Consider the following 23,178-nt stretch of genomic DNA (forward strand, 5'->3'; position numbering starts at 1 on the left):
CATCAAGTCTGGACCGACCACATCCCACTCAGACCCTATTCCCGTAACCCCACACATTTACCTTGCTAATGCCCCTGACACTAGGGTCAATTTAGCACGGCCAATCAGCATAACCTGCCCATCTTTGGACTGTGGAAGGAAGCTGGAGGAAACCCGGAGAAAACCCACGCAGATACGGGGAGAATGTGCAGATTCCACACAGTCACCTGAGGCTGGAATTGAACCTGGGTCCCTGGCACTGTGAGGCAGCAGTGCTAACCACTGTAGCAGGGAAATATTCATTTGTTTTTGCATTGTATACTTTAATTTCTGACTTGATAAAAAGATAAATATTTACAGGACATGGATGTCGCTGGCAAGTCCAGCATTAAATTGCCCCTTGCCAACTTCCTGAACAGCTGCAATCTGTGTAGGAAATGGAGAACATTCTGGAAAGACTCAGCAGGTCTGGAAGCATCTGTGGTGAGAGAAACAGTGTTAACATTTCGTGTCTGTACAGCACTTCTTCGGAGCAGTTAAACCAGCCTGCCATCCATTGACTCTGTCTACACTTGCCGCTGCCTCGGCAAAGCAGCCAGCATAATTAAGGACCCCACGCATCCAGGACGTTCTCTCTTCCACCTTCTTCCGTCGGGAAAAAGATACAAAAGTCTGAGGACACATACCAACCAACAGAAGAGCAGCTTCTTCCCTGCTGCCATCAGACTTCTGAATGGACTTACCTCGCATTAAATTGATCTTTCTCCACCCTAGCTATGACTGTAACACTACTTTCTGCACTCTCTCTTTTCCTTCTCTATGAACGGTATGCTTTGTCTGCATAGCATGCAAAAAACAATACTTTTCACTGTATGTTAATACATGTGACAATAAATCAAATCAAATCAAATCAAATCAGTGCAGCCGGGCTTAATCATGTAATCCTTACCACCTTCATCCTCAGATTGTATCTCAAGAATCCACACAAAATGGACCATGAACCAAAGCTCATTTTGTGAAATTAAGTTTTAAAAAACATTTTTTTTTGTTTAAAACAATGATATCCTTATGACAGTAAGAAGCAATTTATCATTGGTCACCAACTTTCATCTGTAATTTTCACCATTGTGCTGAATGGTAATCAGATTATTTTTTTAATTTCAGATTTACAGCATCTGCAGTACTTTGCTTATTTTGGGCAATAAATGTTGGTCTTCACAGCAATGCACAAATCCTATGAATAAAATCTGGTGGCCAAGGTTGATTTTTTAAAAAATTGTCCATGGGATGTGGGCATCGCTGGGCCAGCATTTATTGCCCATCCCTGAGGGCAGTTACAAGTCAATCACATTGCTGTGGCTCTGGAGTCACATGTAGGCCAGACCGGGTAAGGGTGACAGATTTCCCTCCGTAAAGAACATTGCTGAACTAAATGGATTTTTACAACACTCGACAACGGTTTTACGGTCATCGTTAGATTTTTAATTCCAGATTTTTATTGAATCTCAATTTCACCATCTGCCATGGTGGGATTTATGATGTGGAGATGCTGGCGTTGGATTGGGCTGGGCACAGTAAGAAGTCTCACAACACCAGGTGAAAGTCCAACAGGTTTATTTATTATCATGAGCTTTCGGAGCACTGCTCCTTCATCAGGTGAATGTCCTGATGTCCTGAGTGTCCTCCTTCATCAGGCCACTCACCTGATGAAGGGACAATGCTCCAAAAGCTCGTGATACCAAATAAACCTGTTGGACTTTAATCTGGTGTTGTGAGATTTCTTATGGTGGGATCTGAACACAGGTTCTCAAAGCATTATCTTCTGGATTAGTTGTCAGTGAAAATACCACCACCACACCACTGCCTCTCCCTTTGCAAGCCAGAGAGCTACGCTGGCAGGAGTATAACTCATGGGAGGATAGCCCCAAGCCAGGAAGGTTGAACGGTCAAAGCCAAACTCATAATGGATGTAACAATCATTTGATTGATTCCAGGAATAAGCGGGCCATCCTATGAGGAGATATTGGGTGGAATTTTCCCATCCCACCCACCACGGGGATCGTAGCGGGCGGGGGTCGGACCATGCAAAGGTCCGTTGACCTCGGGTGGATTTTCCGATCTTGAGGGCGAACGCGGCTGGAAAATCCCGCCCATTGAGTGGAATGGCCCCGTATATTAGAAGAATGAGAGGCGATCTCATTGAATCGCATAAAATTGTCTATGACCGAATGGATGCCGAGGGGTTATTTCTCCTGGAGAATCAGGGGCCATAGTCAGGATAAAGGGACTGAGGTAAAGAGACATTTCTTTACTCCGATGTTTGTGAATCTTTGAAATTTTTGAGTGCGGAGGATTGTGAGTGTTCTGCCATTGAGCTGAGAGGGTTTTGGGCACTGAGAGAAGCAAGGATAACGGGGAAAAGAGGTGGATAGACAATCAGCCATGATCCAATTAAATAAGAGAGCAAGCTCAAGAGACTGACCCCTGCTGCCATTTCTCACATCCTTCTGTTCTCGACTAAAGGCAACAAACCTCAAGGAAGCTGTGAGTTAAGCTAACAATTCATCTACAAACAAAAATGCCTTTTGTTGCAGAAACACATCCAGAGACAAGACGATAAAGGCAGATTGCAGCTCTGATGAAGAGTCATCCAAACTCGAGATGTTGGCTCTATTCTCTCTCCACAGGTGCTGTCAGACCTGCTGAGATTTTCCAGCATTTTCCGTTTCTGTTTCAAAGAACAAAGAACAGTACAGCACAGGAACAGGCCCTCGGCCCTCCAAGTCTGTGCCGACACAGATGCCCCTCTAATCTAATATTTTCTTGCCTCTACATGCTCCATATCCCTCTATTCCCTGCCTATTCCTGTATCTATCCAGATGCCTCTTGAACATCGCTATAGAATCTGCTTCCACCACCTCCTCTGGCAGTGTGTTTCAGGCATTCACCACCCCCTGTGTGAAAACTTTGCCCCTTGCATCTCTTTTAAACTTTCCCCCTCTCACTCTTAACCTATGCCCCTGAGTAATTGACCATTCAACCGTGGGGAAAGGACTCTGACTATCCACTATATCCAAGCTTGTCATAACCTTGAAAACCTCTACCAGGTCCCTCCTCATCCTCCGACGCTGCAATGAAAACAACCCAAATCTGTTCAACCTTTCAGAGACAAGACGGGCCTGTTACGGACTTGCAAATATAGACATCAGCTGTGGAGAACTGCATCTGCTGCTTACGAGTAGGGTTGGCACCCTCCAGAATACCCCTGGAATCTCCAGGGCACTGATGTAAGCAAACTTAGGGTAAGAAAATCAATTGGGCCTTTAAAAATACTTTGGCTGGAATTTTACCACCCCGCCCATCAGGGGAATTGGAGCGGGTGAGGTGTGGAGCATGGAAAGGTCCGTTGACCTCAGGCGGGATTTTACGGTTTCGGTACAAACGAGGCTGTGAAGTCCCACCCTATGTGCTTTTCAAAAATGATCTTTGAATGTTTTTCTTCATTAGTTTAAAAAAATATTCAGGTAGCTATGTGACTGGGTGGACAGATTGGAGGGGGGAGACCATGAGATGAAACCTCCAGGAATACGTCCGACCAGAGTTGGCAACGCAGGTTGTGAGCTAAATGGCCCTCTGGAGAGGGATCCTTGGGAAGAATTATCCACCAGGCTTTGGAGACTTGAACAATACTTCACCTGGACTGGAATCACAAACTCAACGCAGAACAAGAATTAAACCTGGAATTTTGCTCGTCAATGTGGGAACTCAATGTTGATGGATTGTGGGAGTGGGGCTAGGGCGTGGTGGAGATGACGGTGGGGAAGGGGGGTGGGGGAGGGAGGGAAGAAGGATGGTGGTTGTTCCAAAGGGCCCTCAATGATATTCGAACACTGTGCTTTAAGTGTCTTTTCTCTCCTTCTCTGGTCTCCCAAATTAATCTTATTCTCTGCCTTGGGTTTCTACTTGCTACACATGATAATCGTGGTCAGGGTGGGAGATGGCCAGCCACAATTGACACTGGAAGGATGGCCAATGCTGATTTATGTTGGGAGAAACACAGGACAGATACTGACGGAAAATCTTCTCCATCCTCCATACCCCCAACCTCACAACCTCCCTCTCATGATCCTCCCTTTGATTAGCTTCCGATCTTGACGATGCAATTTGTCCTGGGGATAAGGAGGTGGTAAGATCAGTTTGGTTTCTCCTACTGATTATCTATGTACCTGCTATAAACACTGAGTGGGGACAAGACGAGGCTCAAGTACAGGATGGTATCTACTCTCTGCATAATATTTCCATATGTGAGTTTCTTTTTAACATGTTCACAGCACGTGGGCATCACTGGCAAGATCAACATTTGTTGCCCATTCCTAATTGTTTTTGAGAAAATGGTGGTGGGCCAACTTCTTGAACTGTTCCAGTCCAGAAGACAGCGAAGGAATGACAATATATTTCCAGGGCAGGATGGTGAGTGGCTTGGAGGGGAACTTGCAGGTGGTGGTGTTCCCATGTATCTGCTGGCCTTGCTCTTCTAGGTGGTAGAGGTGATGAGTTTGGAGAATGCTGTTGAGTGACTTCACAAGGGAGGTGGGCAGTCATAGGATCATAGAATCCCTACAGTGCAGGAAAAGGCCATTCGGCCCATCGAGCCTGTACTGACAACAATCCCACCCAGGCCCTATCCCCATAACCTCATGTATTTACCCTACTAGTTCCCCTGACACTGAGTGGCAATTTACCATGGCCAATCCACACACCTTTGGACTGTGGGAGGAAACCAGAGCACTCGGAGGGAACCCACGCAGACATGGGGAGAATGTGCAAACTCCACACAGACAGTGACCCAAGGTCAGAATCGAACCTGGGTTCCTGGCGCTGTGAGGCAGCAGTGCTAGCCACTGTGCCACCGTGCCGTCCAAGTGGAATGATGGGCTCAGTGGTGAAGCATTTTGCACACAAACATCTCTGAGCCTCTGAAATGTCCTGAACGCCCCTCCCCCACCAACAGCCCCCCCCCCCCCTCACCCCCGCCCCGCCCACCCGCAGCACACAAAGCATTTAATGCTAAGAACAGTAATCATTCTGGTCTCCAGCGACAGCGCGGCACCAACCTTAAGGACCCGATAGGCCTCTTCAAAGACTGCCTTTTTATCTGGGCACAAGCAAATGACACAGTTCGAGCTGAAAAAAATATGAGCAAAGATGTTTGATTGAAACCTGAGGGGTCTCGATCCTGAGGGGTCTTCACAGTGTGGCCCTGGAGAGGATGCTTTCTCTTGTAGGAACGTAGGAACATAGGAATTAGGAGCGAGAGTTAGCAATTCAGCCCATTGAGCCCACCCTGCCATTCTATTTGATCATGGCTGATCTCCATCTCATCCCAACTCCACTTCCCATACCTTCTTCCCAGTGCCCTTCATCCTGCTTTTGGTCAAATATTTATCTATCTCTTTCTTGAATCCATTGATTGATTCCGCATCCACTGCACTCTGGGGCAGTGAGTTCCGTAGATTCACAACCCTCTGTGAGAAGTTGCTTCTCCTTATCTCTGTCTTGAACCTCCCCCCTCTTACTCTACAACTATGACCTCTTGTCCTAGACTGTTCCAGAAGGGGGGACATTTGGTTAACGTTTACTTTATCAATCCTGTTGAGTATTTTATAAACCTCAATAAAACCCTCCCTCATCCAAAACTAGCAGTCACTGCTTAAAAATAATGAGTTGCTCATTTAAGACAGAGATGAGAATTTATTTCCTCTTCGGAGGTTGTGAGTCTCTCTTCCTCAAAAGGCAGTGGAAGCAGAGTCTTTGAATATTTTTAAGGCAGAGCTAGATAGAGTCTTGATTAACAAGAGGGCAAAAGGTTATCGGGGTAAGGCAGAAGGTTACAGCTAGATGAGCCATGATCTTATTGAATGATGGAGCAGGCTTGAGGGGCTGAGTGGCCTACTCCTGCTCCTAATTCATAGTATATTCTTAAGTATATTACAAAAGAGGAAATGCACTGTATTTGCCCATAAGAACAAAAAGAGCTCACTCAGCCCCTTGAATACCATAGAATCATAGAATCCCTACAGTGCAGAAGGAGGTCATTTGGCCCGTCGAGCCTGTACCGACAACAATCCCACCCAGGCCCTATTCCCATAACCCCACATATTTGCCCTACTAATCCCCCAATACTAAGGGGCAATTTAGCATGGCCAATCAACCTAACCCGAACATCTTTGGACTGTGGGAGGAAACCAAGGCACACTGAGGAAACCCACACAGACACAGGGAGAATGTGTAAACTTCATACAGACAACGACTCAAGCCAGGAATCGAACCCAGATCCCTGGCACTATGAGGCAGCAGCGCTAACCAATGTGCCACCGTGCCAGCCCAACTTTTGCCATCCAACTAAGATATGGATGATTTGCATTGTGACTCAATTTAGTTGCATTAGCTTCTATCCCTAGGCACCCTTGCTCAATAAAAATCTAATGATCTCGATTTTAAAAGCTCCAACTGTCCGCCCGCAACAGGAAGCTTTTGGGAAGAGAGTCCCTGCTTTCCATCACCATTTGCATGAAGAAGTATTTCCTGGTTTCTCTCCTGTTACTGTGGCTCTCATTTGAAGATTATTTCCCCTCCTTTTTGACTGTCTAACCAGAGGAAATAGTTCCTCTGAGTTTCTCCACCCTAGCAAATCTTTGAATCACCTTCAAATCAAACCCTCAATCTGAAAAATTCAATGGAATACAAGTCAGGTTTCTGCAAGCTTGCCCCCAAAATAGCATGTGAAATAAGAACATAAGAACTAGGAGTAGGAGTAGGCCATCTGTCCCCTCGAACCTGCTCCGACATTCAATAAGATCATGGCTGATCTTTTTGTGGACTCAGCTCCACTTACCTGCCTGCTCACCATAACCCTTAATTCCTTTACTGTTCAAAAATGTATCTATCCTTGCCTTAAAAACATTCAATGAGGTAGCCTCAACTGCTTCACTGGGCAGGGAATTCCACTGATTCACAGCCCTTTGTGTGAAGAAGTTCCTCCTCAACTCAGTCCTAACTTTGCTCCCCCTTTATTTTGCTGCTGTGCCCCTAGTTCTAGTTTCACCTGCCAATGGAAACAACCTTCCTGCTTCTATCTTATCTATTCCCTTCATAATCTTATATGTTTCTATCAGATCTCCCCTCATTCTTCTGGATTCCAATGAGTATAGCCCAGTTTACTCAGTCTCTCCTCATTAACCAACACTCTCAACTCTGGAATCAACCTAGTGAATCTCCTCTGCACCCCCTCCAGTGCCAGTATATCCTTTCTCAAGCAAGGAGACAAAAACTGTACACAGTACTCCAGGTGTGGCCTCACCAGCACCTTGTACAGCTGCAACATAACCTCGCTGTTTTTAAACTCCATCCCTCTCGCAATGAAGGACAAAATTCCATTTGCCTTCTTAATTATCTGCTGCACCTGCAAACCAACTTTTTATGATTCATGCACAAGGACACCCAGGTCCCTCTGCACAGCAGCATGCTGTAATCTTTTACCTTTTAGAAGTAGGAGTAGGCCACACAGCCTCAATACAATCACGTCTAATCTTCTATCCCAACTTCACTTTCCCACCCATATCCTTTCTTCCCCTAGAGTCCGCAAGTACCCTGATCTCAGTCTTAGAGGCACTCAAAAGAGTGAGTATCTGTGTTTCTCTGGGATAGAGGATTCCAAAGTTTCACAAGCCTGCAGGTGACAAAATCTCTCTTCAGCTTTGTCCTAAATAGTCAACCTTGTATTCTGAGACGGTACCCCTTGTTCTGATTCCCTATCAGGGGAACAACCTCTCAGTCTCTGCCCTGTCAATCCCATAGGACAATAGAACAGTGCAGAAGGAAGCTATTCAGCCCATCGAGTCTGCATTGACTCTCCGAAAGAGCACCTTACTGGCATTGGACACAGTCCAGAGAAGAGGTATGAGGAGAGGTTGATTAGGTTAGGCCTGTACTCTTTGGAGTTTAGAAGAATGAGAAGCGACCTTATTGAGACATATAAAATTCTCAGGGGGCTTGACAGGGTGGATGCTGAGAGTTAGAAACATAGAAACATAGAAAAACTACAGCACAAACAGGCCCTTCGGCCCACAAGTTGTGCCGAACACATCCCTACCTTCTAGACCTACCTGTAACCCTCCATCCTACTACGCTCCATGTACTCATCCAGGAGTCTCTTAAAAGATCCTATTGAGTTCGCCTCCACCACCACTGACGGCAGCTGATTCCACCCGCCCACCACCCTCTGTGTGAAAAGTTGTTTCCCCTTGTGGGAGAGTCCAGGACCAGGGGGCAAAATCTCAGAGTAAGGGGTTGCCCATTTAAGACAGAGATGAGGAGGAATTTCCTCTCTCAGAGGTTAGTGAATCTGTGGAATTCTTTTCCACAGAGAGCTGTAGAGGCTGGGCCGTTAAGTATGTTCAAGGCTGAGATAGACAAATTTTTAATCAAGAAGGGAATCAAAAGTTATGGGAATGGAGCGAGAAAGTGGAGTTGCGGATTATCAGGTCAGTCATGATCTCATTGAATAGTAGAACAGATCCGATGGGCTGAATGGCCTATATATGCTCCTACATCTTATGGCCTTATGGATGTGGTGGGCCATTCAAATCCCCATTGATTTCAGCGGGACTGGAAGATCCCGTCGGCAGGAGAGGCCGGAAAATCCTGCTCCAGGAAATTATTTCTCACCCTCCTTAACTCCAGAGGGTATTGGTCCAATTTACTTAGCCTCTGATCATAGGGCAACCCTCTCATCCCAACAACCAATCTGGTGAACATTAGTCGTACTGCCACCAAGGCAAGTAAATCCTTCCTTGAATAAGAAAACTAAAACTGCACCTAGTATTCCAAACCAGTCCAAAGATGTGCGGGTTAGGGGATTGGCCATGCTAAATTGCCCCTTAGTGTCAGGGGGACTAGTTAGGGTAAATGCATGGGGTTATGGGATAGGGCCTGGGTGGGATTGTGGTTGGTGCAGACTCGATGGGCCAAATGGCCTCCTTCTGCACTATAGGATACCATGATTCTATTCTATGAACCTGAGTCCCACACTACTGCAGCAAGGCTTCCTTATTCTTGCATTCTAAATCCCCTTGCAATAAAGGCTAACATGCCATTTCACTTCCTAATTGCTTGCTGCACCTGCATGCCAGCTTGCTGTGTTTCTTGCACGAGGACTCCCACATCTTTCTGAAAGCAGCATTTAAAACTTCATTACTATTTAAAAAGAACTCAAATTTCTTATTCTTCCTACTAAAGCAAATGATCCCACATTTCTCCCCATTTTCCTTATAGCCTCCAATGTCCTCCTCACAGATTAATGTCTCACCCAGTTTTGGGTCATCAGCAAGCTTACATATGTTGCTCTCACTACTTTGGCAAGTCACTAATTTAGCATAGAATTCCTACAGTGCAGAAGGAGGCCATTCGACCCATTGGGCCTGCACCGACAACAATCCCACCCAGGCCCTATCCCCGTAACCCCACATATTTACCCTAGGTAATCTCTTTGACACTCAGAGGCAATTTAGCATGGCCAATCCATCTAACCTGCACATCTTTGGAGTGTGGGAGGAAACCCACGCAGACACGGGGAGAATGTGCAAACTCCACACAGACAGGAATTGAACCTGGGTCCCTGGCACTGTGAGGCAGCAGTGCTAACCACTGTGCCACCGTGCCACCCTGAATGATATGGATTGTAAAAGTGGAGGCTCCAGCACTGATCCTTGTCACACTCCAATAGTTACAGTCTGCTAACCTGAATGCTTCTGTTATTCCGATTCTCTATCAGTTCACTAACCAATCCTCTCTCCATGCTAACAGATTACTCCCAACTTCAAGAGCCCTTGTCTTGTTGAATAACCCTTCATCCATTGTGGAATGCCTTCTGAAAATCCAAATATGTCACGTCCATTAATTGCTCTGTTAGTCACATCCTCAAAAACATGCAGACTTTTATCAAATCATCTTCATCAAATCATGTTGCCTCTGCCTGATCAAGGTCTGATTTTCCAAGTTCTTTGTTCACACCTCCATAGCAATGGTTTCCTGCATTTTCCCAATGACTGACGTCAGGCTAACTGGCCAGTAGCTGTCCGTTTTCTCTCTCTCTCCTTTATAGAATAGCAAGGTCATATTTAATGCCGCACGGTGGCACAGTGCTTAGCACTGCTGTCTCACAGCGCCAGGGACCCGGTTCAATTCCGGCCTCAGTCACTGTCTGTGTGGAGTCTGCACATTCTCCCCGTGTCTGTGTGGGTTTCCTCCAGGCGCTCTGGTTTCCTTCCACAGATGTGCTGGTTAGGTGCATTGGCCATGCGAAATTGCCCCTTAGTGTCCCCAAACAGGCGCTGGAGTGTGGCAACTCGGAGATTTTCACAGTAACGTCATTGCAGTGTTAATGTAAGTCTACTTGTGACACTAATAATTATTGACTAAGTTGGGGCAGGAAGGGTCCACTGTGGTGATGGCGGGATGTCAATTTGGATCATTAATGAGCCACTGGACAACAATGATCCCTGAGCCTTCAGGATTGGGTGGTGGCTCAGGGACTTTATGGGATTTACATGGGCCTCGCAAATGTCCTGAAGGTTGGCCCTATCAGGTTTGGCTTTCTTCTGTCTGCCACCCCCCTAACCTGGGCCCGCCTCTCCGGTGAACCCCTCGCCACCATCCCCATTCATGACTTACATCAGAACGTCAAATATGTTGTACTGAATGCCAGCAGCTCCCAGCTTCTCAATGTATCCCTGGACAAAGTCCACGTTTGCTTCCTTGTAATTAAACTTCTCCTGATGATACGAGATGTACTTTCGTGAGACTTGGATCTGGAGCAAAATTAGAGGGTAGTAAGGGAACAGATTAGCATTCGCAGCATGAGTTAGATACAGAGTAAAGCTCCCTCTACACTGTCCCCATCAAACACTCCCAGGACAGGTACAGCACGGGGTTAGATACAGAGTAAAGCTCCCTCTACACTGAACCCATCAAACACTCCCAGGACAGGTGCAGCACGGTGTCCGAGACAGGGTAAAGCTCCCTCTACACTGTGCCCATCACACACTCCCAGGACAAGTACAGCAGAGGGTTAGATACAGCATAAAGCTCCCCCTACACTATCACCAACAAACCTAGGACAGGTACAGCACGGAGTTAGATACAGGGTAAAGCTCCCTCTACCCTGTCCCCATCAAACACTCCCAGGACAGATGCAGGATGGGGTTAGATAAAGAGTAAAGCTCCCTCTACACAGTCCCCATCAAACACTCCCAGGACAGGTGCAGCACGCTGAAGGCAGGGGAGGTGATGGTGTAGTGGTAATGTCACTGAACCAGTGATCCAGAGACCCAGGCTAATGGGGACATGGGTTCCAAGCCATGGTGGAATTTGAATTCTGTTAATAAATCTGGAATTGAAATCTAGTGTCAGTATTGGTGTTGTGATGATACTTTGCTATTGATATATTTTTGCCGGAATATTACTTGTAGGCCCGCCCGAGGCTCATAAGGCCGCACCCGAGGCCAATGGAGAATGCCACTCTGCAAGCCGATTTTGGGGTGGGCGTGACGGGAAAATCAGGGCCTTTATGTTTCTGCAAAATGTGTTAAGACTCTAGGGGGACTTTTCCCGTCCCGCCCGCCACGGGAATTGTAGCAGGATGGGGACAGACAATGCAAAGGTCCGTTGACCTCGGGTGGGATTTTCTGGTTTTGGGGTGAGCGCGGCTGGAAAATCCCGCCCTCTGTATTTTTTTACACAGGCAGTTGATTTGTCTGGAAATCATGCTGGACAGCAGGATAATTACTCATTTTAACCACGTAGTGTTTATTTAGGAGAGAGCTAATGGACTTTTGTTTATAAATGAAAAGGTGCCCTGGGGTTTTTCATTAAAGGAATGGCAGCTGGGTTTTTTTGTCAGAGTCATGTGACGCTATGGTTAATGGGAGGAGCTAGGCTTGTAGCAGAGAGACAACTTTCTGTTTCAGATTAGAGTTCAGTTGCAGCCGGAGCTATTTAAAAAAAGAAATCTGTTCTCTCTCTCTCGACAAAGTCTCTCTGACAGCTCCAAAATATTCTATTCTGATTAGTAGCAAATATGCTAACTATACTTAAAGTGCGTTTTAATTCACTCGAATGAACGTTGCTTATTTGGAACTGAAACAGTAATAAGTTAGAAATTGGAGTTATTTCTCTTCATGTTTAAAGATTGTTCAACTATTAGAGTTAAACTGCTTCATTTTGTTAGAGTTATGTTTAAACTGTGTTCTGAATTAAGCTTGTTTTGATAAAAGATCCCTAATTTATCAGTAAAATTACTCCTGGGGTGAAGTATCCTTTCCTCATATTTATGTCAAAATAGAAATATTGCTGGGGTCAGTCTGGCTTTATAATTACGTAGGGGTTCAGGTCTGAGATCCTGACAGTGGCCATAAAGATATCATTGATTGATGTAAAAATTCATCTGGTTGACTAGAGTACTTTAGGGAAGGAAATCTGTAATCCTTACCCAGTTAGGCCTGTGCTACTCTAGATCTGAGTGAAGGAGGGGGATTAGAGGATGGTGGAAGGCTCAGAGCAGAAATCTGCAAGGAGTCAGAGAGATATTCTTGGTCAACCCAAAAACAACAAAAATCTTAAGGAGTAGCGCTGCAGGACTGTAGCTAGGTGATTGCTGCTATCGTTTTTACTCTCTAAGTTAGATCAGTGAGTTAAGAAATTTCTTCAGTGGTCTAATAAATAATGGCATGACAGGGGACCTCACTGACCTCAAGACCGGTTCTCATGATGATGGTACCCACAGTCAAATAACTTAATATTGCTTATTACTTTGGCTCACAAATAAAACATTGGACCAGTGAGTGACTCCAGGAATGAAGTAAGCCACAAACATTCACAGAATATGTAGAATTAATCCAAAGAAATAGTTATCCAGGAGCCTAGTCGAGAGGGCAGCAATTACAATGTTAATAATTCTCCTATTGCCTTACTTGCTCATCCGTCATGTCCACTCCAGTTACGTGACCATTGGGCCCCACTAGTTTGCTCAGGGCAAAACAGTCTCGACCAGAACCACTTCCCAGATCCAACACCTTGCATCCTTCCAGCTTCTCCGGGACTACAAGTCCACATCCAAAATATCTGGAAAACAATTGGAAAAATGAATAGGGACAGAGAGGAAGAGAGGGAGAGATTGCCAAAGACGGAGAGGTGGCAAGAGACAGGGAGAACCAGAGAGACTGAAGTAGAGAGAAAGAGAGGAAGACACACACACGCCGCACACATGCAAACACTCAAACATCCACATGCATGCAAAGACAGAGTCAGAGTGGAAGACAAAAAAAGAAAGAGAGGGAAAGATAGAGACAAAGAAACAAAAAGATGTAGAGGCTGGGATTTTGCTCTCGCATTTGTCAAATTTAGCAATGTGGGTAAAAGAGTTCACGAGAGACCAAAGAGAAGAGTCTCACGGGTGAGATCTTGTGACACGCTCGTCCCCGCCACCTGCCAGTGACGTAACACGGTCACGCCCAGGAACCTCATTTAAATACATTATCAGGTCATTAACAGGCTTCCCCTCTGCATCGTCTCCCCATTGGTATTTCCCATCATGTTGGGGAGGTTTACAACAGGTTCTGGAGCAATGGGAGCCAGGTGAAGGGACCATGCCGGGGGTGCACAGGTAAGTACAACCCCCAGGGGGCAGTGCCAACAGGCAGAGAATCATATGTCGGAATTTTACCAGCACGCCCATCCCGATTCCGGGGCGGGCGAGGCTCGCAGAACGGCATTCTCCGTCGGCCTCGGGCGGGATCTTACAAGCCCTGGGGTGGGCAAGGCGGTAAAATTCAGGCAATAGAATCCCTACAGTGCAGAAGGAGGCCACTCTGCCCCTCAACCCTGCATCGAGCCTGCATTGGCAGGCTACTGCCAGAAGTGGGGCTTCCTCTCGGGAGGTCCTTTGGTGGGGGACGGGGGGGTTCCCCGTGCGCATGGGAGGGTTATTTGCTTTTATTCTTACTGCTGAGAATTGGGGCACCCTTTAAGGAAGGTGTGCAGAGGGGGGTGACAATAGTGGTGTTGGGAGGGAGGGTCTAGATCCAACAGGTTGGGGCTGGAGGTTAAATTGTGGAGGGTGGGGATGGGGGAATGACCTGAGGGGAGTGTGCCTCCGATGGGCCCAGGACCACAGGGCATGTGGACCTGCTCTGGTGCAGGTAAAAGTATCAGCGCAGACAGGATGAGGTCCCTAAATGGCCTTTAATTCATAACTTCAAAGCCTCAATAGACTCAAGGGGGTGGGGGTGGAGTGCTTCCCGGGATGCCCAACACCACCCCATCCCCCCCTGAAGGATTTCAGAGAAGTCAGCAGAGGGACGGTAAGGCATTGCCCTGTTTTCAAATTGTTTAGTAGTCGCTGCATACCAGAAGGATGTGGAGGCTTTGGAGAGGGTACAGAAGAGATTTACCAGGATGTTGCCTGGCATGGAGGGCATCAACTATGAGGAGAGGTTGGAGAAACTTGGTTTGTTCTCACTGGAACGACGGAGGTTGAGGGTCGACCTGAAAGAAGTCTATAAGATTATGAGGGGCATGGACAGAATGGATAGTCAGAAGCTTTTTCCCAGGGTGGAAGAGGCAATTACTAGGGGGCATAGGATTAAGGTGCGAAGGGCAAGGTTTAAAGGAGATGTACAAGGCAACTGTTTTACACAGAGGGTGGTGGGTGCCTGGAACTCGCTGCCGGGGGAGGCAGTGGAAGCAGATACGATAATGACTTTTAAGGGGCGTCTGGACAAATACATGAATAGGATGGGAACAGAGGGATATGGTCCCCGGAAGAGTAGGGGGTTTTAGTTAAGTCGGGCAGCATGGTCTGTGCAGGCTTGGAGGGCCGAAGGGTCTGTTCCTGTGCTGTAATTTTCTTTGTTCTTTGAGAGTGTCAAATCCATCCCCAGAAATTGATGAAGGAGAGGGCTGGAGTTTCAGACCATTGAAGAGTCTTTAGGTTAGATCCAGAGGAATTCTGTCCTCTGGTGGGAGGGGTCCGGTACAAAACGGCTTGATGTTAAAGAGGAGGAATGTCAGGAATAATTTCCTCACACAAAGTGGGATCTGAATGGCCTTTCAAAAAGAGCTGTTGAGGCCGGGGTCAATTTACAAAGTTGGGCTGATGGATACTTATTTAGACTAAAAGTTATGAAATGAGGAGGGAGCGAGAGTCAAGGGATAGAACCGTGATCGAACAGACTGGGAGGAACAGGCTTGAGGGGCTGAAGAGCCTCTCTCTGTTCCTCTGTATGGAATGAGGTGGAACAAATTCACACAGTTTCCCATCAGCATCAATACAAGGCAAGTTGCTGAAAATTGAATACCTTTGCGTAACCTCCGGGTGGATGAGCGTCATTGCCTCACGAGCTGATTTACTTAATAGGTTGCATGGTTTTGAGCAAGTCACATCGGTCTGTAAATCTTCAGATTTTTTCAACCGTTTCCCATAGTAACGCTGAGGCCAATAACAGAAGAGAACCAATTACATTTTTGTTCCATTTTCACGTTCAGTAATCCTGACTGATACGGAGTAAAGCTCCCTCTACACTGTCCCCATTAAACACTCCCACGACAGGAGCAGCACGGGGTTAGATACAGTGTAAAGCTCCCTCTACACTGTCCCCATTAAACACTCCCACGACAGGAGCAGCATGGGGTTAGATACAGAGTAAAGCTCCCTCTACACTGTCCCCCATCAAACACTCCCAGGACAGGTACAGCACGGGGTTAGTTACAGAGTAAAGCTCCCTCTACACTGTCCCCATCAAGCACTCCCAAGACAGGTACAGCATGGGGTTAGATACAGAGTAAAGCTCCCTCTACCCTGTCCCCATCAAACACTCCCAGGAGAGGCACGGCACGGGGTTAGTTACAGAGTAAAGCTCTCTCTACACTGTCCCCATCAAACACTCCCAGGACAGGTACAGCACGGGGTTAGATACAGAGTAAAGCTCCCTCTACACTGTCCCCATCAAACATTCCCAGGACAGGTACAGCACGGGTTAGATACAGAGTAAAACTCCCTCTACACTGTCCCCATCAACCACTCCCAGGACAGGTACAGCACGGGGTTAGATACAGAGTAAAGCTCCCTCTACACTGTCCCCATCAACCATTCCCAGGACAGGTACAGCACGGGGTTAGATGTAGAGTAAATCTCCTTCTACACTGTCCCCCATCAAACACTCCCAGGACAGGTACAGCACGGGGTTAGTTACAGAGTAAAGCTCCCTCTACACTGTCCCCATCAAGCACTCCCAAGACAGGTACAGCACGGGGTTAGATACAGAGTAAAGCTCCCTCTACCCTGTCCCCATCAAACACTCCCAGGACAGGTACAGCACGGGGTTAGTTACAGAGTAAAGCTCTCTCTACACTGTCCCCATCAAACACTCCCAGGACAGGTACAGCACGGGGTTAGATACAGAGTAAAGCTCCCTCTACACTGTCCCCATCAAACACTCCCAGGACAGGTACAGCACGGGGTTAGATACAGAGTAAAGCTCCCTTGACACTGTCCCCATCAAACACTCCCAGGACAGGTACAGCACGGGGTTAGATACAGAGTAAAGCTCCCTCTACACTGTCCCCATCAAACACTCCCAGGACAGGTACAGCACGGGGTTAGATACAGAGTAAAGCTCCCTCTACACTGTCCCCATCAAACATTCCCAGGACAGGTACAGCACGGGGTTAGATACAGAGTAAAGCTCCCTCTAGTTGTCCCCATCAAACACTCCCAGGACAGGTATTGCACAGGTCTGATTGGTCACAGCTTGGTATTAGGTTTTGTAAAAATCAGTATTTTGATCTGATGATTAATTTTACTGTTAAGCTTCTCCCTGGATGTTGAGCCTGAATCTTGTTATATTTCTGGCCTTTGGAAGGAGTGTAATCTCAGCTTGTCCCAAATATTGTTTCGGAGAAAAGAGTGATTCAGCCAAAAAAAAATGTTTTGCAAATTTTATTCTAATCTTTCCAGAAATTAATGCAATTCTTTTTAGATGCCAAAATTAACTTTTCATATAATGTTAGAAAAGATCCTATGGAACAGCAGACTGGTGTCTGAATGATGATGGAGACATTAACACAACTCCCAACAGCAAGAGGTGGCTAATCAGGAAAAACTCAGCAAGTCTGGCAGCATCCGAATGGAGAGAAAACAGAGATCGAGGCTGGAATTCTGTCACCTCACCCACGATGAGCGGGCGAGGGTCCGACAACGGGAATCTCCACTGAACTCGGGTGGGAATTTTCGGTCTTGCTCAAGCGGGGCTGTAAAATTGCGCCCAATGTTTCGAGTCCGCGTGCTCCTTCTTCAGAACTAAAGAGAGGGGACAGTGTGATTGTCTATAAGAGGGGGTGCTGGGGCAGGAACAGTGATTGGTGGGAGCTGGGAGAGATTGCTACAAAGATGTAGCAAAACTTAAGAACTTAAGGGGGAGGGTGAGGTGGAGGGAGGGTTTTTGTTATTCAGTTAATTTTGATTTCTTTCCCCCTGAGACCTGCCTAGTTATTCCAGAGCTCTATGGTAGCACAGTGGTTAGCACTGCTGCCTCACAGCGCCAGGGACCCGGGTTCGATTCCCAGCATGGGTCACTGTCTGTGTGGAGTTTGCACGTTCTCCCCACGACTGCGTGGGTTTCCTCCGGGTGCTCCCACAGTCTGAAAGACGTGCTGGTTAGGGTGCATTGGCCATGCTAAATTCTCCCTCAGTGTACCCGAACAGGTGCCGAAGTGTGATGACGAGGGAATTTTCTTGCAGTGTTAATGTAAGCCTCTTTGTGATACTGATAAATAAACTAAACCTTTATTTCAGATTGCATCATCTGTGGTATTTTACTGTTTGGGTGGTTTCAGTTTTGGAGATCAGGATGATATTGAACCTTGAGCAGAATTTTACAAATCACTGCCACAGAATTCGATGCCACCTGCCCACCAACTCCAAGTCCACTGTAACCAGGCCTGCAACTGGGGTACGGATGATGGAAGACATCTCTGAGATATGTTAGAAGATTGGGTTTTAAGGGAGAGTTTTGAAGGTGGAGAGAGAAAGAGTCACAGCTGAAGAGAGAGAGTTATGGCAAGGACTGGAGTTTCAGTGTGCAGTGATTGCAATGAATGTGGAGCCCACTATCCCTTCTGACCCAGAGTCACTGTGGATAAACACAAAACCTGGCAGGCTATTTCCTCTATCACTCATGCTTAGCCCTTAATTACCCTGTATGCCCCATTGTCAGCCTCTAATATTTGAGTGTGTGTGTATGTGTATTTATGTGTGTATGTCCGTGTGTATATGTGTGTGCGTGTGTATGTGTGCATGCGTGCGTGTGTTTGTGTATCTGTGCGTGTGTATATATGTGTGCATGTGTGTATGTGTGCATGCATGCGCGTGTATATGTGTGTGCATGTGTGTGTGCGTATGTATAATAACTCCATGGAGGCGAAGGTCCCGTCACCAAGTTTTCTTTATTTACAAGAGAATACTACACAACAGAGCTCTCACTCTCGTTGCTTCCTGCTTCAGCAGGCAGAGAGACTGACACATCTGCTTCAAATAGGGAACACGAGGCTCCCTGATTGGACCATCAATTAGGACTCATCAGGGATATATTTTAGCGTCCAATCAAATAAACAAAATCAACTTAACTTAGGGACAACTCAAAAGGGGCAGCTCCCTAAAAGTAGGGGAACCGCCCGAAACAAAAGACAAAGCGGAAAGGAAACTAAAAACATCAAATTAAAATGTGATTAAAGGGGTCAATAATACACCCCAGTCCTTGCGGTGCCCACCGGGCATTGAAGGCATTAATAGTGCAGGACCCTAGCAGGCCAACCTCATTAGCCTGACTGAAGTCATCACAGTATATGTGTGTGTATGTGTGTGGTGTGTGTGTGTATATGTGTGTGTGTTTTGTGTGTGTGCGTATATGTGTGTGTGTTTTGTGTGTGTGTATATGTGTGTGTATTTTGTGTATATGTGTGTGTGTTTTGTGTGTGTGTGTGTGTGTTGTAGTAGAAGGTTCTGGTACATATACGGTGGATGTGGGACTGAATGCTGTGATGTAAGAGAGCACATGACCCGCTCTCGAGTTAGTCACGAATTGGACAGAGCTGTGTGTACCAGCCAGCATGGAGACAGCTCCAGCTTGTACCCTTCACTGTACATCAGTAAATAGTTCTAAGAGTCAATAAAGGCTTGCAGTTAAGCTGTGGGTGAATATGAAGATATCTTCAGACCTACTGAACTGTAACAACATGTGTGTCGGTGTGTTGTGTCTATGCCTGTGTGTGTTTGTGTTTGTGTGTGTGCGATTACCTGTGTGTATCTGTTTCTGTGTATCTGTGTGTTTGTGTGTAAGTGTCTGTCTATGTGTCTCTGTGTGTGTGTGAGTGTATGTGTCTGTGAGAGAGTGTGTGTGTGTGTGTGTGTGTGTGTGAGTGTATGTGTCTGTGAGTGTGTGCGGACACAATAGGTGTTAGGACCGAGGGGAAATAAAGAATCACAGGCAGCCGAACAGTTCCCATGAGCAACACTCCGGGTCTATTGAAAGTTGCTGTATTTATTTTAGACACATCCATGGTGAAGAAGAGGCGGTTTGAAAAAAGTTAAAAAACATTTTATTTATTAGTCACAAGCAAGCTTACATCAACACTGCAATGAAGTTACTGTGAAATTCCCCTAGTCACCACACTCCGGCACCTGTTCGGGTCAATGCACCCTAACCAGCACGTCTTTCAGAATGTGGGCCGGGGAACTGGAAGTCGTTGATATGGCGGAGAGCATCGGAGGAATCGCAACGTAGGTGGGACGGAACAGGACAAGAGGAGAGAGAATGGAATCCAGATCGGAGGAAATGTGTTCGGTGGGGCAGGAACAGGCTGACATGATGGGCCTGTCCTGTTTGTGGATTTTGGGAAGGAGGTAGAAGTGGGCTGTCCGGGGTTGGGAAACTATGAGGTTGAGGCTGTGGAGGGAAGATCTCCAGAGGAGAAGGGTCATCTAGACCTGAAATATTGGCTCTATTCTTTCCCCACAGATGCTGTCAGATCTGCTGAGATTTTCCAGCATTTTCTGTTTTTGACCCTGTGTCTATTGGCAATTGAATTGCAATGAGATTCTTTCTAAAGTGTGTTCTTTTCCTACATTAACACTGAAGTCTGCACGCTCCTAATGAGGTTGCTGCTCCCTTGCATTTCAAGAGTGTTTGCTGTGCTTTACAGATAAAACTAAACAGTTTGAATAATGTCACAGCGATGCCCAAATCCTCTTACCTTAACCTGATCCTGAATGGTGCTGTCCTCCAGGCTCATGTCTGTGCAGAGGGAGGGGGTTGAGGCCTGAGATCGACACTAAATCCTTGCCTGTAACAGGGCCTTACTGCAAGGCTCAACACAAGCGTCTTTCACTCTGTTGCCACAGACTGTCTGGGGCAAAGTGCACCGAGCGACATCACAGTAAATCGTAACCTGAGTAGGATGTGAGCTCTGCAAGAGCAATTAGAAATGGACAGCAAATGCTGGCCTTGTCTGCGGGGCAAGCGCAACTGTTACTGACACCTTCCGGTCGACAGCAGGTGTCGGGAACTGACGGCAAGAGAATCATTTCACATTGACAACACCAGTGGGTTGGATTAGGCACAGCCAGCAGTTTGTTTGTCAAACAGGCGGACTTCCGAATTTAAACTCGCTGTGGTTTCAGGGAAATGTGCAAATCTTGTCAGCCGGTTGATTAGGACGACAATGTTCGCTTTGCGATGGACCTTTTATTTGGTGTTCTGCGATTGTAATTACAGTTGTCCTTGGACTGGCATTCCGATTCGTCGGATGGTCATTTCTTTGGAATGCTTTTTTTTTCAGGAAGTGACAAGAATTCTTTCGTTCAGAATGAGGCGGCCAAAGGTCAAAACCACAGCATTAAGGCAGGAATATTAATTAAGGTTCAGTGGCACTGCTAATGTCACTTTTGATCAGTGGCCCAGTTTATGACACATGAGGCAAGGCCTCCCCTTGTCTGGGGGGGGGGGGGGGGGGGGGGGGGGTGGGGTGGGGGGGGGGGGTACCTGCCTTCCGCTGCCTGGCCTGTGACTGCCCTTACCCAGTCGACCAAGTTTCCTGTACTCCGGAACATTCATACCGGGGTGGCACGCTGGCACAGTGGTTAGCATTGCTGCTTTACAGCGCCAGAAACCTGGATTCGATTCCCGGCTTGGGTCATTGTCTGTGTGGAGTTTGCACGTTCTCCCCGTGTCTGCGTGGGTTTCCTCCGGGTGCTCCGGTTTCCTCCCACAGTCCGAAAGACGTGCTGGTTAGGGTGCATTGACCCAAACAGGTGCCGGACAGTGGCGACTAGGGGAATTTCACAGTAACTTCAATGCAGTGTTAATGTAAGACTTACTTGTGATTAATAAATACTTTTAATTACTTTTAAAATGCCGGGGAGAACAAAAGACAAAGAACAGTACAGCACAGGAACAGGCCCTTCGGCCCTCCAAGCCTGTGCCGATCATGATGTCTGCCTAAACTAAAACCGTGTGCACTTACGGAGTCCGTATCCTTCCATTCCCATCCTATTCATGTATTCGTCAAGATGTCTCTTAAATGCCGCTATCGTACCTGGTCCCACCACCTCCCCGGGCAGCGAGTTCCAGACATTCAGCACCCTCTCCATGGAAACGGGTAGGACAGAGGCAGGAATGCAGTCTTTTTGTTCCAAGCCTCCTTCTGTAACCCCACCAGGCAATCATGCACATCTGCCAGCTTGGTACAACCCCACCATCCCTCTCCTTGTCAGTTCGACTCACCACCAGCGCATTATCGACGGGGAAGCAGGCAGCAAGCAGTTCAGAGTCAGCTCTTAGGGTTCTGGGAGCAAGCAGTCCCAAAACAGATGATTTTTAACTTTAAGGTGAGAGGCAAGAGATTCAGAGGGGAATTGAGAATTCTTTTTCATTCAGAGGATGTACTGCCTGGAAAGGTGGTGGAGTAAGAAGTCTAACAACACCAGGTTAAAGTCCAACAGGTTTATCTGGTAGCAAAAGCCACTAGCTTTTGGAGCGCTGCTCCTTCATCCGAGGATGAAGGAACAGTACTCCGAAAGCTAGTGGCTTTTGCTATCAAATAAACCTGTTGGACTTTAACCTGGTGTTGTGAGACTTCTTACTGTGTTTACCCCAGTCCAACGCCGGCATCTCCACATCAAGGTAGTGGAGGCCAGGAACCTTAAGACCTTTAAAAAGTATTTGGATGAGCACTTGAAACATTGTATGATTCAAGGATGTGGGGCAAGTGCAGGAAAATGGGATTAGCGTGCCTTTAGTGAGAGATATCTACGATGCCAAGTCGATGGGCCAAAGGGCCTTTTCTATGCTGCATGACTCTATGATTCTCTGACTCGTGGTGAGGTTGCAGTGTGTAGTTCTGGTAGTGGGACAATGCATTGAGAGGAACAACACCAGACTGGCTCAGTCAGGAAGGTGAGTGACCAGGTTATGGGATGGATGGATAGCAATAACAAACAAATCCGTCAGAAAAATCAGGCCAGAGAAGGGTTAAAATGGATGACTTTGCAAATTGCTGAAAAATAGATTGGAGTTTTGGCAAAATGTCCACAAAATTTCTCAGTTTTAATTGGGATGGATTTTACCTTCATTTTGTCCTTCATTGCTAGAGGGGTGGAGTTTAAAAGCAGGGAGGTTATGTTGCAGTTGGATAAGGTGCTGGTGAGGCCACACCTGGAGTACTGTTTTTATCTCCTTACTTGAGAAAGGGTATACTGGCACTGGAGGGGGTGCAGAGGAGATTCACTAGATTGATTCCAGAGTTGAGAGGGTTGATTTATGAGGAGAGACTGAGTAGACTGGGACTATACTCATTGGAATTTAGGAGAATGAGGGGGGATCTTATAGAAATATATAAGATTCTGAAGGGAATAGATAAGATAGAAGCAGGTGAAACTAGAACTAGGGGGCATGGCCTCAAAATAAGGGGGAGCAGATTTAGGACTGAGTTGAGGAGGAACTTCTTCACCCAAAGGGTTGTGAATCTGTGGAATTCCCTGCCCAGTGAAGCAGTTGAGGCTACCTCATTGAATGTTTTTAAGGCAAGGAT

General features: G+C 46.8%; 1 protein-coding gene across 1 annotated transcript in view; it reads right to left on the bottom strand.

Moving 5' to 3' along the window:
• The window catches only part of LOC144506651 (arsenite methyltransferase), a 35,660-nt gene extending 14,731 nt beyond the window's left edge, over positions 1 to 20,929 (bottom strand). Inside the window, exons 1-5 of the mRNA XM_078233050.1 lie at positions 20,344 to 20,929; positions 15,393 to 15,523; positions 13,008 to 13,158; positions 10,711 to 10,847; positions 5,094 to 5,163 (exon numbers count right to left, since the gene is read on the bottom strand). Coding sequence (XP_078089176.1) covers positions 5,094 to 5,163; positions 10,711 to 10,847; positions 13,008 to 13,158; positions 15,393 to 15,523; positions 20,344 to 20,382 — 528 coding nt within the window. The 5' untranslated portion in view covers positions 20,383 to 20,929. The remainder of the gene's footprint in view (positions 1 to 5,093; positions 5,164 to 10,710; positions 10,848 to 13,007; positions 13,159 to 15,392; positions 15,524 to 20,343) is intronic.
• Positions 20,930 to 23,178: the final 2,249 nt, after the last annotated feature.

Source organism: Mustelus asterias, chromosome 17 (assembly GCF_964213995.1).
Source record: "Mustelus asterias chromosome 17, sMusAst1.hap1.1, whole genome shotgun sequence".
NCBI classification, from domain to species: Eukaryota; Metazoa; Chordata; class Chondrichthyes; order Carcharhiniformes; family Triakidae; genus Mustelus; species Mustelus asterias.